This window comes from Etheostoma cragini, chromosome 2 (assembly GCF_013103735.1).
Source record: "Etheostoma cragini isolate CJK2018 chromosome 2, CSU_Ecrag_1.0, whole genome shotgun sequence".
Classification (NCBI taxonomy): Eukaryota; Metazoa; Chordata; class Actinopteri; order Perciformes; family Percidae; genus Etheostoma; species Etheostoma cragini.
The window spans coordinates 28,663,073-28,676,959 of NC_048408.1; the positions used below are offsets into that span (position 1 = coordinate 28,663,073).

At 41.7% G+C, this 13,887-nt stretch overlaps 1 protein-coding gene and 1 long non-coding RNA gene across 3 annotated transcripts in view; both read right to left on the reverse strand.

Moving 5' to 3' along the window:
- Positions 1 to 2,485, reverse strand: part of LOC117934679 — a 10,699-nt gene extending 8,214 nt beyond the window's left edge. Inside the window, exons 1-2 of the long non-coding RNA XR_004654540.1 lie at positions 2,425 to 2,485; positions 1,032 to 1,036 (exon numbers count right to left, since the gene is read on the reverse strand). This is a non-coding gene — a long non-coding RNA (uncharacterized LOC117934679). The remainder of the gene's footprint in view (positions 1 to 1,031; positions 1,037 to 2,424) is intronic.
- Positions 2,486 to 12,079: 9,594 nt separating this feature from the next.
- LOC117934608 (MORN repeat-containing protein 4-like) overlaps positions 12,080 to 13,887 on the reverse strand; it is a 20,212-nt gene continuing 18,404 nt past the window's right edge. For both annotated transcript variants that reach the window (XM_034856419.1, XM_034856409.1), the window contains exon 5: positions 12,080 to 12,918. In XM_034856419.1, the coding sequence (XP_034712310.1) occupies positions 12,779 to 12,918 (140 nt within the window). In that variant the 3' untranslated portion in view covers positions 12,080 to 12,778. The remainder of the gene's footprint in view (positions 12,919 to 13,887) is intronic.

The window sequence follows — 13,887 nt, forward strand, 5'->3', positions numbered from 1 at the left end:
GGGGTGGTTTAGGGCTCCTTCCTCAAGAAAAGGTTATGTTTTTCAGTAAAGAAAAATGCAATTTCACATCATTTTGGACAATTATTATCACCACGTCTGTGTGTAAAACGTTGGAAAAACTAGAGCAGATAATAAATAAATAAATAACACTCCGAAAGCTTCAAGACAAAACTTGCTAAAGAACTACAATCACTAGATTTAAGAAAAGTGATTCAGTTAGTTTTCACATTAATTTTGCAATCATTGGCAAGGTGGTGCCGACTCCTTCGTTAATTCACAAGTCTAAGCAGCAATAACACACGGACTGCTGGACTTTGAATTCGAAGGTGTGGTTCTGCAGACCTTTGACTCCGGTCACCTTCTCCCTCTCCAGCCACACTGTGACTTGAAGGCTGATTCTGAAGTTAAACACCTTTTTAAGCCAAAGAGCAAAAAAAAAAGTCCAACTGCTCTCACAACAACATGTGCTGGGAGCCAGTGAACACTGCATATGTCTGAGGTGTTTCTGAGCATCAAAGTGTGGATTTTCTTCCTTGATGGGTCTTAAAATGTTGAATATGTAGATCATGTCTTCACGCCCCTTGGTACCTCCTCCTCCTCCTCCTCTCCTCGGGTCTTTGTGTTATTCCTCCTCTTCAACATTAACACATGCGACTCCATCCCTCTCGCCTTCTTTCAGTCTGCTCACGCGTTCCTCTTTTTTTCCTTCTAGTTTCATTCTGTGCCTGAAGCACCTGCAGTGAGAAGGCGGTAGCATGTTGAAATGATAAAGTATAACCATGAAATGAATGTGTTCTGGTCTTAAAATCAAGATGTGCTTTGATGACTTGACTGTTCGACCCAATGTGTTTATTCCCACAAAGATTATTATTTTTGGGGCATTTTAGGCCTTTATTTGACACGACAGAGGAAGACATGAAACGGGCATGACGAGCAGCAAAGGGCCGCAGGCCACAATTGAACCCTGGCCCGCTTCTTTGAGGAGTAAACCCTCTCGATATGGACGCGCCTGCTCTACCAATTGAGCTAACCAAAGCTAGCAAGCTAGAGCTAGCGTTAGCTGGTTACTTAGCATACATAGTATGCCAGTTTGGTGGTAGTACTCCCGTTCACCCGCCGGTAAAACTAACCAGGATGACTCCCTTCTGAAAAGGCTGAAAATCTGCAACTTATTGTCTTTAACCATTTAACTTAGCGCTGTGCTATAGCATTTATACACAACACTGTGTTAGCCGCGCCGTCTTCCCAAGCTACACATATTGTCCAAAAATCGTCACGTCCAGTTTAAAAAAAACAAGATGGCGACGGGCTAATTGCTAGACCCAAAGCTAGAAAGCAAGCCCATTACCCGTTATGTCACTGACTCTATGTCGATGATATCAGTCTAAGATTTTAACATGTGAATCCAAACCCATACTAAGAGAAGAGAAGCCATTAAGAGCTCTTGGAAGCAGCAGATGTAAAGGTCTGATGTATCTGTCTATCCCTTCTTTTTTTCATCCTTGAGCTCCAGCAGCTCAGAGTGGTGCTAAATTCCTTTCTAGCAGATGAATGTGCCTCGACGCACTCATGCATGTTTAAACTCAAACACACAAACTCCCAAATGGGCCGTTGTGAGCCCTGGGAACCCAGAGCAATCAAAACCAGGCAAAATCTTCACTGGGTGTGTGTGCGCCTCTTCTTCTTCTTCTTCTTCTTCTTCTTTTTTTTTATTTTGTGATGAATAAATACAGTGACAGCGTGTTCCCCTGCAGCGCCAGGGCCGCTCTTATCAGCATGCCGCGTGCACTTCCTCCCTAAACACGGCCAAAGCTTTTGGGAGCCGTGACGCTCCGCTGATAAGATAACAGACAAAGGCTTCTCTCTTTAAGAAAGGCATGAAATAGAAAATAGGAGATCCTTCCCCGTGGCATCAGGTGGGAAGAAGAGCAGGAGAAGAGACGATGTAGAATCATACATCGGAAAATTAGATTTTCTTAAAATATGAGTCAGACATGAAGCATGAGGTCAGGGCGGTGAGGAATACATTTACTTTGGGCCGAGGAACAAAAGAAACAGCAGCTGCCACTTGCGCTGTGTAAGGTAAAGATGATCTGCAGAGCATATTTAAATACTTTGCCATGGCAACAGGCTCTATGATTAGGGCCAAACAGGTAAAACTGCTGCGGCACTTGGGATTGAGATGATATAAATTAAGGAGAACTCTGGACGGTTGCCAAGGAGACGGACTAGGCAGAGGGGTTAAAGTCCAACCTAAACACACCTTAAAGCTATTTCAGTGACAGCGAAGCAGAGAGTGGGTGGGGGGAGGGGGGGGGGGGGGGGGGGGGGGGGGGGGGGGGGGGGGGGTTCTGACAGCGCAGCTCCACAAATAATCACTAGACCTGCCAAGATGTGTGAGCAGAGATCAAAATCCTTCTATACTGTGTGTGTGTGTGTGTGTGTGTGTGTGTGTGTGTGTGTGTGTGTGTGTGTGTGTGTGTGTCTTTTGTTCTGTGGTTTCACTGTTTCTCCCAGCGGCCTCTCACACACTGTAAAATGTTCCACCGTACTACTGTGATACAGCGGCAGAAGTTAACCAGTTAAACTACTTTTATTTACAGTAAACGTTCTGTTTTTAAACTTTAACTTATTTTACTGTAAATAGACATTTTCTTACTGTATTATTTGAATTTACAGTTACACCTTCCTACCGTTTCCTTCCTACTTTTTCCTTTATTTCTCAATATGCATTGGTAATAACCATAAATACCTAATCTGTAACACTTGCACATAGTACTGTAATTGTATGGGTTTCTCCCACAATGCATTGCCATTTACAACATGTAAACTGTACGATGCTGTGAGAATTTAGCTGTAAATTTACATCTAGACAGTGCACCTCTGCTCGGGCAAAAACCACAAAATGCAGAAGAAAAAAAATGCTCGTAATCCAGTTTAATTTCATGCATTTTTTTTTTCTTTATTGTTCCTCTCTGGGTTCATTTCCATTTTAGAAAAACAAAAACACACACTGGTTCTTTTCACGTGACATCATCTTACAAACAAATTGATCAGAAAACGCCTAAAGTGAGATTATGGCTTTGTGACCACAGGTTCCAGTGTTCAGATGCTCGTTGGGTGTTTTAAAGGTGCAGGAACGGGGACGCCGCCCCGGGTGAGACATACAACACGCCTAAGGTCCCACATGATCTAGATTTGATTCAGACAGATTACTTCTGGCCTCTGTATGTCTTCAGTTCAGTTGTCCACTCTGTCTGCATGTTCAACTGGAAGTGAACGATCCCTTATAACCAAAATCTACCCTTTCAAGCCAAATTAGGCTTTTGGAAATAGATAATAATAAAAATAAACCCCTGACTGAACATGTGACCTTGATTAGAGCAATGCAATGTAGAACATGTGGGTCAGTAGTGACTGTAACTGACTCTAAAAAAGTATTATATGTATTATAAGGTAACCATTTCAGTGCTGTATTTAACTGGTTCTCCCTTTGTTTATTCTTGTATTACGAGTCCTTTATTTTGGCGTCTCCTAGCGGAACTGTAATCTGTGTATACAAAGGGGGGAATAGTTTGTAAGACGCACATACGGAAGTAAGGTGAGAAACACAGGTCGCTCGGTAGCTATGTACGGCTCTAAAGGACAATAATTAAGCACCTAGCTGGAACGGGAAGAAGGTAGTTGAGATTTTGATTGTTTTTGGGTAACATGTGTCTGTAAGAGCTAATTTAATGTTATTTATCTGTCCTGTAGCTCTGACGGTGGTTTACGGATGAAGGTGTACGAAAGGATAAACTAGATTTGTCTTTAAATTAAGGCTGACGGCTGAACATAAATAAAGACTTCTGGAAACATCAGTACGCTTTACCATTATCTGGCTGGGGGTTGCTATAGTGACACCTGAGTCCGCCCCCTTCGCTGAGTGAAGACTGAGATGCGTTTAAAGACACATAAGTGGGTCTTAGATTGGCTTTACATTCTTGTGAATTCACAATTGAAGGTGGCCTTTTTTAGGAAATGAACTTAAGTTTGTGTGAAATAAGATTTTAATTTATAACGCAGAAGCAAATGTCCTAGGGCGAGAATAACACTCAACTTTGTTCTAACCAATTTCAAACGAAAAAAATTAGATTTTCAAAACTGAATCCCTTCCGCACAGTAACCCAGGTGAAGGTTTTCCTCCGTGGACTTGGTCCTGATTGGCTCCCTTTGATCAACAGTTAATGAAATCCATTTAATCAGCAGCTAAACGAGCGAAACCTCCACACACGAGTGAGACTGCTCCTGTCAGCCAATCAGAGACCAGTACTGTACATTCTTTTAATAGCCTAACACATATCCCCTTTAAGAGATACTTTGAGGCCAGACACGGAGACAAATATGTTTTTTTTCATGCGCTGGTCAGTTTTGGGATTTATTTGACTAAACTTTGTCTATTTGTGTCTCTAGAACTGGGGAAGGTTTCCACCGTCCTACTCTATGTAGTGTCTTGCTTTATGAAGAATGGTCCAAACTGAAGCAGCAGAGGCCGAGATATCTATTATTATATCAGCTAGATAATGTGGGACATGAACCATTTCATTTTTTTTATCCTTCTGTTGTTAAAAATCAAAACATTTCCTGAATATTTGTATCATTTTAAAAGCTTTAATGCAGATGAAGGTGTTTTCCTTTCCATCTTCCATATAATTGAAATCAGCTGTTGTGCCTAAAACGGAGCCCAGTGCAGATGAAGGAAGGCAGTGAGGCGGTCGGTCGGAGAGCTGACTGTTCTCTCCTCCGAAAAACGCCCCTATAGGTTGTTTGTTCAAGTAGCAATTACAAATTATTTTTACCTTTTTATAGTGGTGCCGCCCTCTAGTGGCCCCCCTAATTATTACAGTAGCAAAGCACGAAGTGAAGTGAGAAAGTGGCGAATTCCACATATGCGGGATCAGACCCCCACAAACAGCACTCAGCTTTTACACTGATTTTGTCCAGTTGCCACTCCGGCCCAGAAAGGACCCCCCCCCCCCCCCCCCCCCCCCCCCCCCCCCCCCCCCCCCCCCCCCCCCCCCCCCCCCCCAGGCCACCATTGTAAAAGAGACGCCTTAAAACTGTTGACAGGACACCGCGAACTGCAAACGAGGTGGGGTGTCACTCTCTCTATTCTGAATTTTTCTTTCATGGACTTTTTAGATTTGAAAGACTCCCCTCGAGCCGAGAAAAGCAATTAAAAAAGCTGTGACATTACCCCGATGTAAAGTCTCTGGGCCGAGCGGGGGCTCGCGGGTGGGGCCAGCGGGAGAAAAGACTACTGCGGATATTTAGTGGACCGCATATCAAGGAAGTAAACCTGGTTGCTTGGAAACTTTCTTTTGCCAGATGCACAACTGAACAACTCTGAATGGAATCAACGGGGCTCCGCCATTAACGGTGCATCCAGGTCTTGCAATACATCCGTGGGAGGGATGGGTCAAACTAACAGGACTTTAACAAGGAGGCCGGGGTTTGTGTTCTGTTTTTTTTAAACCTTATGGAACAAATGGAGCAACGTTGCGTTCTGCGTCACGTTATATGTAACTGGAAGTGCAGGGGTAGCTACCATTTATTAACTACCCTATTTTCCTTTGTTTTTGTGTGGATTTGCCTGATGGGAACAACAATCGTTGACATTTGTCCAGTATTAAGCATGCACACTGTAACCGGCAGCCACAGCTGTAATGTAACCCGATGGGGCAATTGTGCATTGTACTTTCTTTTTTTTTGCCTCGGAAAGACAGAATAATATCTGACGTGTTTGACAACATTATGGAATTGATCACTACATATACAGCCCTTTAAAAAAATGTTTAAGACCTTTCTGTTTAACCAGAACAGCTCTGAGGTTGCTAGAGCTAAACCAACCAGACTCCATTTTAAAAAACAATACTTTTAGCGTGTTTGGAGCCAATTTATTTTCACATGCAAATCGGTAAACTGTGTTTATTTCAACCAAACCAAACCAGAGATATAACTTTTTCAAACCTACCAGAAACAGCTATGGCGTAGCTAGCGCTAAACCAACCAGACTCCATTTAAAAAAACAATACTTTTAGCGTATATAAACACAACATATTTTCACATGTAAATCAGTAAACTGTGTTAATTTCAACCAACACTAGAGTTGTGATGATTGGAAAAGTGGAAAGACGACCCCAAAACGGCTTTTCATAGTTTTAGTTTGTTTCTGTCGACTATGAATGATGTGTATCATACAATGCTAAAATGACTGTTAATTTACATGGAGTCTGGTGGGTTTAGCGAACGCAACTTCGCGAATGTCTTTGTTTAAAAAATAGATCTTACTCTTTAACAGAAAGGTCGACCTCCTTAAAAATCCTTTCCATAATGTTGTCACACACTTAGAATATTAATCTGAGCCTGTCAGCGGCAAAACAATCACTTTTATAAAGGTAAATACAAGCTGCACAGTTGCCCTGTTAACTTACAATGTAGCTTGTTTCGCTGCTGACAACTGCAGCTATCTTGCTTAATACTGGACCAATGTCAGAGGTTGCTGTACCCATCGGCCACTTATATGTCTTTTCCACCAAGGCCAACCAGGTTCTGGTTCTGGGCTGGTGCTATTGCCAGTTCGGTGCTGGTTCTACTCGCCAGTTATCTAAGAACCAGCTGGATGTTCCCCAGCCTGAGACCCAGCAGACAGTAGGTTTCCTGCACAGACCGCGGTGGTTCTGGTTTTCCATCCATGTCCAAAGCTAACATTAACAGCCCGCTATGGTTAACAGCTGACAGGTGTTTTAAAAATGGCGGCCAGAAGTTTTTGTTTTTCATCGTCATGATAAACCCCCCCCCCCCCCCCCCCCCCCCCCCCCCCCAGCACCTGACGTAACCCGTTCTTATCTCTAGACCAGCGCAAAGTTGGTACTGAGTTGGAACCCGTGTTCTTGGTCCAGAGCCAGGTTTATTTATTTGGAAAAGCAAAGAACCGGTTCGTTATTTGGCACTGACACTCTGAACCAGCACCAGGACTGCCTTGGTGGAGGACAAAACAGGAAAATAGGATCCAGGTTGAAAAACAAACGTAACCGAACTGCGAGGGTTCAGTGTTAACCACGTGTTTAAAACCACGACCGTTTTCCCGTGGGTCGTATCTCCGCCACCGAGCCGCTGATTTATTAAACCCTCCTGTACGTTGAATTAGAATACAGGAACAAACAACCTATAGATCGTTGAACACTTTGGAGGACTTGTCTATAAGTGTGAGAACATACTGATCAAGCACTGTCCTCCATCCCCCCCAAACCGCCTGTCTTACTTCATCAAGCAGAGAAAAGACAAATAGCTTTAAAAAAAAACAACAAAAACAATGACACTGAAGAAGAAAAGAGTAGTTAAAACAGTCAGGCAGTATTCAAAGTATCCAAAGCACAGGAGTAGAAGGTTTTTTGTTCAGGCACTTAGACTCCCTCTGTGTCATTCATGACTTTTGTTTCCATTCACAACAATTACAGAGACTTCGAATGCTCTTTCCTTATTTTCTCATTATAGCGGTGATTACGGTAATGGGTTTGGTGTTGTTCAGTGCCAGACGTCAGGCCGGCACGGGCTGGAGTGTGAGTGTGAGTGTGTGTGTGTGTGTGAGAGAGGTGAACACCGTGGAACCAATGGAAATAAGGACACTGATTACATCAACATCTCCCCCTCTTCACCTCTGTGTAGAATAGGTAAACATTTTCTCTTTGCCTCTTAAAACAAATGTAATGAGCAACAACAACAACAACAGAGTCCTTGTGTAAAGTAGCCAGTCGTATAGCCTCGCTGAAGAGGAACAATCAGGCCATGCTGTTGTTAAAATAACCAGTTTAAAAGGCATCAAGTCTCCTCCGATGGTTTGAAATCACTTCTAAAACAGAGTATTCACAGCAAGATTTATCTCATATCTTTCAGATTTAGCTAATATAATCACTTTGTGACTGTCGTCTTTCAGCGTTGTTTTTCATAATTAACGTTCTGTGGTTGGAACATGCTATATCTAGAATATACACTACCTTAGTTTAAACTTAAAGGAACAGTCTGATGTTTAAGATGTGTTGTCTTACCCAGATTCAGATGAGGAGATCGGTACTAAAGGACCCCTTAACCGAGAGACACAGAGCAGGGACCCCCTACTACTAATACTATATAGAATGATGTTGCATATTAAACTGGACCTACAGTAACGTGTAGGGCTGCCTTAGTCTTTATAAATACCTTTTAGTTCATAGACTACTGAGCTATTAAAGTAGTCGGCGTGATTTCATAAATCATCTTTTAATGTTAGACATACATGTGGCACAGAGTGAATCCTGAGGACCTGTATCTGTGTAGGGACTACCTTCCCTATGGGCGGTGTTGGGAAGGTAACGTATCCTGTTACAGAATACGTGTAAAAATAGAATTTGTAACGTATTCTGAATACTTGGATTACTTTGAGTTGCATTTTAAGTGTAGGAATGTGGCCATCAAGTGTGCAGCTGTGCAGAGGTTGCGCGGCACAGTTATATAATATAGCTATATTTCCAACTTCCAAGATAGAAACGCAGAATTTATTTAGATAGTGAATAAACTTGTGAAACAGAGAAGTATTGTTATGTAATCTATTGATTTCAACAATGTAAGTGTATTCTAAATACCACTTATTTAAATTTTAACTGTAACAGAATACGTTTTATTCTGTTCATATTCTGTTATTGACCACTAAGCCTATCTTCAGTTGTTTTTTTGTTTTTCTTTCACAAATAGGCTGATTTATATTTGCTGATACTATGTTGGATTCATGTGAACCCATTGCAGTTTTTGAAAATACTCTAAAAAGAATTAACAATAATTTGAGAGCACCCCCTACAGTGACTTTGAGGACCCCTAGGGGTCCCTGACCCCCCTGTTGACGATCGTTGCTGTAAGTCCAAGGGGTGTTTAGCTAAGCTTAGCATTAGCTTAGCATAAAGCCTGAAAACAGGATTAAAGGGCAAGCATTCTGTAGCTCAGGCTTTGACAAAAATGTCAGCTTTAATAAACATGTATATTTAGATTTTCATCTGAAGTTGGGTAAGACAATAAACAGTGGGCTCACAAAAATGGAGAATTGTTTATCATTATTATTAATAATGTTGATTTTTAATTTTTTTTCTCCATCAACCAATTTACTGATTCAAGAGTTGGGAGAATTACAGTCGATACATGAGTGGTAGCTAGATTGTGTCCCCCAAATTTTGGAACTGTTCCTTTTAAGCAAACATTGGACGAGTTGAGGACTTTTTTTAGTTTTTTAGCAGAAAACAACTCATGTGTAATTCCAATGATCTTTGATACTATCAGCACAACTTGTGAACTGTTGAGCCCCCCCCCCCCCCCATTAAAAAGACAGACCAGGTCGGTTGTGTACCGCTGCAGAGACACTTTTGATTATACATTTAAATTTGAGGCTTCTCCATAGTTCCTGATTGATAAAGCGTCTCGATATCGAGCTTGACTGTCTAAAGTTAGAAAGGACGTGAGGGACTTCTGGTTTTAGGGTGGATTTCATCATGGAGACTCATCACGGTGCAACATGAACTCAGACAGTGTGACTCACGACGCCAGCGGCTGCTGTTGAGTGAAAACATTTCTATGATAATATCAAACGGCAACTTTTCAAGTCGAGATTTTAAGGTGTGTGTTTAAAGGGTTTAAAGGGTTTCATGATCCCTAAACTGAGGGACCACGCGATCGTTCAGTCCAATAACAGAACAACATACAGAATTTAAAAAAAACAACAATCACTATCACAAAGTCACAAGGCTTTTTGCCTGGTAATAACACAGTGTCAAAGACTTACGCAATGCCTCCGTCAGGTGTTTTTTTTTTTTTTTTTTTTTTTTGCTGTCAAATCGGCCAGCGGGGACGACATCAACACCCCCGAATCACATCCTAAATTAATTGCACTCGGAGATAATCACATAACAGACAATTAACTTCATTTCCCATTTAATACCCCGCCCACCCGCCAACCCACAGTACGAACACACACACACACACACACACACACACACAAACACTCTTATTACACAGACAGACCCTGATCCCCAGCAGGCAGCACGCTTTAAATATGTGTTAGTTAGAGCTTATCACACGCTTTGTAAAGTTCACAACAGTGAAGCTTACACATTTTTTTTCTCCTCTGAGGGGGGGGGGGCTATTTTTGGTGATTTATACGCAAACACTGAACATTGAAAGTGACATCATTAAGTGGGTTTTTGATGAGTAGCGGGGATAAAACTGCATAAATCATGCAAGGGCGTTTTTGTTTTCTTCTGGTAAATCCTGACATTAAGGTAAAGCACATTATAAACATTACAAATGATTTTAGACTTTTTGCCTACAAGACGTCTAATTTAGGTTAAATAAAAGGGTCCTTTGCATGTCTTAATGGAATTAAACCCTTCCAGTTCGGAGAGTCATTTAAAAACCAAGCCTGTTCGACCAGATGAGCCTCTCTTGCACACAAGGCAGCATCATCTCCACAAGTAAAAACCCACTGAGAGGGGAATCTTGCTTTCAGGCAGAAATTGCACGTTATTAGATTGCACTTCAAAAAAACAAAAAACAAAACAAAATAAAACAGAAACTGCACTCAGTAGCTGCAGCCTGCGACAGCTCCCTGATTCTGGATCAGCTGCAGCCTGGTGGCACTGGGTGGTTGGCACTGAGGAGGATGGTCCCGCTGATGTGGGACCAGACGGAGCTCTAACGGCACTGAGTGAAAGAAAACCACAAAAGACACTGCTCTCGTTCGCTGAAGCCGAGATCTGCACCTTTCTGACATTTCACTACCTAACGACTGATGTTTAGGTACTAGAGCAACAATAAAGTCAGCTGTCAGAACAAAGGCGTCTTTTAAAAGGAAGGCGGGAAACCCAGTAAGCACCGATCTGGTGTTTCAAAGGTTCAAAGTCTGAGTTTAAACTGGGCTGAATTTACTAATCTTTGTCTTCTGGTTTCTTTTTTTAAACATAGTATTAATCCCCCTATTTGCTTTTCTAGTTAAAAAAATATTTTTTACTTTTAAATTATATTTATATTCTTTTTTTTATCAATGAATGCCTACATGTATTTTTTTCCTATTTTAGCAACTTTTAATGGCATATTTGTTTATTTTTTATAATGGTTGCTTCTGTCCTCCGTACTTTTAATGCAAATTATATTAGTACTTTAAGCTTATTTACTTCATAGTTTTGCAAGAAACCCAGAACACACTGATTTGGTAGTTTAAAGGTTAAAATGGGATTGGTTGTCTGAGTTTGAACTGGGCTAAATTTACCCCTACAACAAATCTTTGTCTTTTATTTACCTAATGAATGCTTGCATGTATTTTTAAAATTTCTGGTACAGTTAATAAATTGATTTTTTCATCAAAGCATTCATTTATGTTTTAATTTGGCGGACTCAGTGCTTTATTCTTTTATGCGCATTATATCAATGCCTTAAGCTTAATAACTAGTTTGGATTTGGGAGGACAACTTTAGGACCCTATTTGAACAATTTAGTTTGACGGCGCATTGCTATTATGATGGCGGATTTCCACCGTCATATTTAAAATTGTAATCTTATGCATGTGTGTGTGCTGCTGCGCGTCCCTGTGTGTGTAACAAGCATAGTGTGTGTGTGAGCTGTGCTCGAGCCTAGGCACTTCTTACTAATGCACTGATAAAATAACAGTGAAATGATGCGCTATCGACTGTAGACCAGGTTTTGGTTGGTTAATGGCGCGATCACTTCCTGCTGCCTCAAGATAGCAATACGCCCAGAATGCACCTGAACACACCTCTGTGTAAGACCACCACGCCAAGAATGCACCTGAACACACCTCCGTGTAAGACCACCACGCCCAGAAAGCACCTGAACACACCTCCGTGTAAGACCAGCACGCCCATGGGCGCAAAGATGGGCGCAGATGCGTTTAAACGTTATTTAAACAGATTTTCAGGTTGTACCTTCAGGTTGGAAACATTAACTAAGCTGCCAAATGAAATAATTACAGATCTGAATTAATTTTTGGAGTTGTATTTATGTGATTTCTTTTTAACTCTAATTGCTGTAATGTTTCCCGGGTCCAGACCTTTGAGTCCGGCCGCTCCACCGCGGTGACGTGACATTTCTGAGGTCTCAATACAATAAGCGGTCTAAATATCGGCCAACATCGTATCGTTGGTTTTAACTTTGCTCCGCTCCACTTTTAAACCCCAGCAAAACCAGTACGTTGGCTTGGCAACGCATCATAGTTGACGTAATATGACTTTAGATTCAGACGCATTGGGTGGTCTCCATTGATTGGTTAAGGAACGTCAAAATGTATTCTCATTTAAACCCAGATTTAAACAACGAAACAAAACATTAAATCAATGTTTACTGGAATTTCCATTTGCACTTTTGAATCCAGAGTTGTGTTTTGTCAGATAAAATGAGCCTGAGGCAGGATTAGCACCATAGTGTTGACTGAGCAGTTAATCTGGATTTGACCTCAGCTGATCCTGAATCAGTGGCTTTCTGATGGGACGCCAAAAAAAACAAAATTGCAGAACTGACACTGGAGCCATAGATTTGTACTCCAGATAATACAGGATGTTACAGAAAAAGAGCAAAATCTTACTGACATGAGATGGAAACCGAAGAAAACAATACAACCAATCTCTCCATAAATAACAAAATCAGCCCTTCTAACCAAGAGGAGGGGGATCCTGGAAGTGGGGCACTGTGGGTGATGTAGTCCGGGTCACATGGCCAGAGCTCGGGCCTTGGCGGCTGCTGCCTGCGCTCTCTGCACGGCCCCCTCGCTGTTCTCCCTCCTCATCAGCTGGTTGGTCTCAAACAGGCCCTCATGGCTGCCGCCGCCGCCCGAGAACGTCAGCACTCCTGGACCAGACAGATTCCTTGTGACATATTTCATCAAAGCAAACAGGACATAGCGAAGACATTAAAAGGTTCAGGGTTTCTCCCAGAAAAGTTAAGCCCAGTGTCCAGTGACCAGGGCCCGGTCCCAGACCTGATGGCAGCATTAACCCTCATGTTGTCCTCGGGTCAAATTGACCAGTTTTTCCTATATCAATGTTCTTTTTAATTCCTCAAAATAACATGATTGATTCCACACAACGCTCTTTTGCAAGTACAAATCTCTACTTTCATTAATTTTGAGTTGTGTTATTTAATTTTATAGCACTTGTAGAGAAAAACTGAAGTGTTTTTGAAATAGTATTGAGTAAAAGTTGACATATTCCAGTCTGTGATTATCATCAACATCCATTCCTTTAATTTTAGTCTCAATAATTCCTAATTTCTGCTTTTCTAACTCAAACATTAGGTAGAATTCCCTATAAATGAGGTTCATTGACCATAAATGCCAATAATAACCGTAAAACTAAAGTTAATAAGTTATTGTTAAGTAGTGTTGAAAAGGGTAAAAAAATTGGCAAACATTGAAAAAAGTGTCAAGTGTTATAAACCCTTTTGGTGAAAGGCAGGGGGGCGCAGGGGGTCACGGAAGGCTTGCATCATGTGGACGCAGCGACAGTGTTGTTGCGATTACTTACAATTCCTCATGAGGGCGACAGAAACTACATGGCATGAAAACTTCACTTTGAGGGTTTTTTTAACATTAACATGCATCCAGCCTGCCTATAGTCCCCCAGGGGCTAGAAATGCCCCCCCCCCCCCACAAGCTACAGACTCAGAAATGGCACATACTAAGGAAATCTCATCGTGAGACTGGCTCTTGTGGCTGTAATTCTGCACCAAGGCTGAATTTTGTGAAAGAGACTTCAGATACAGTATTAGGGACCACTAAGGTCTATATAAAAGAGACTTCAGATACAGTATTAGGGACCA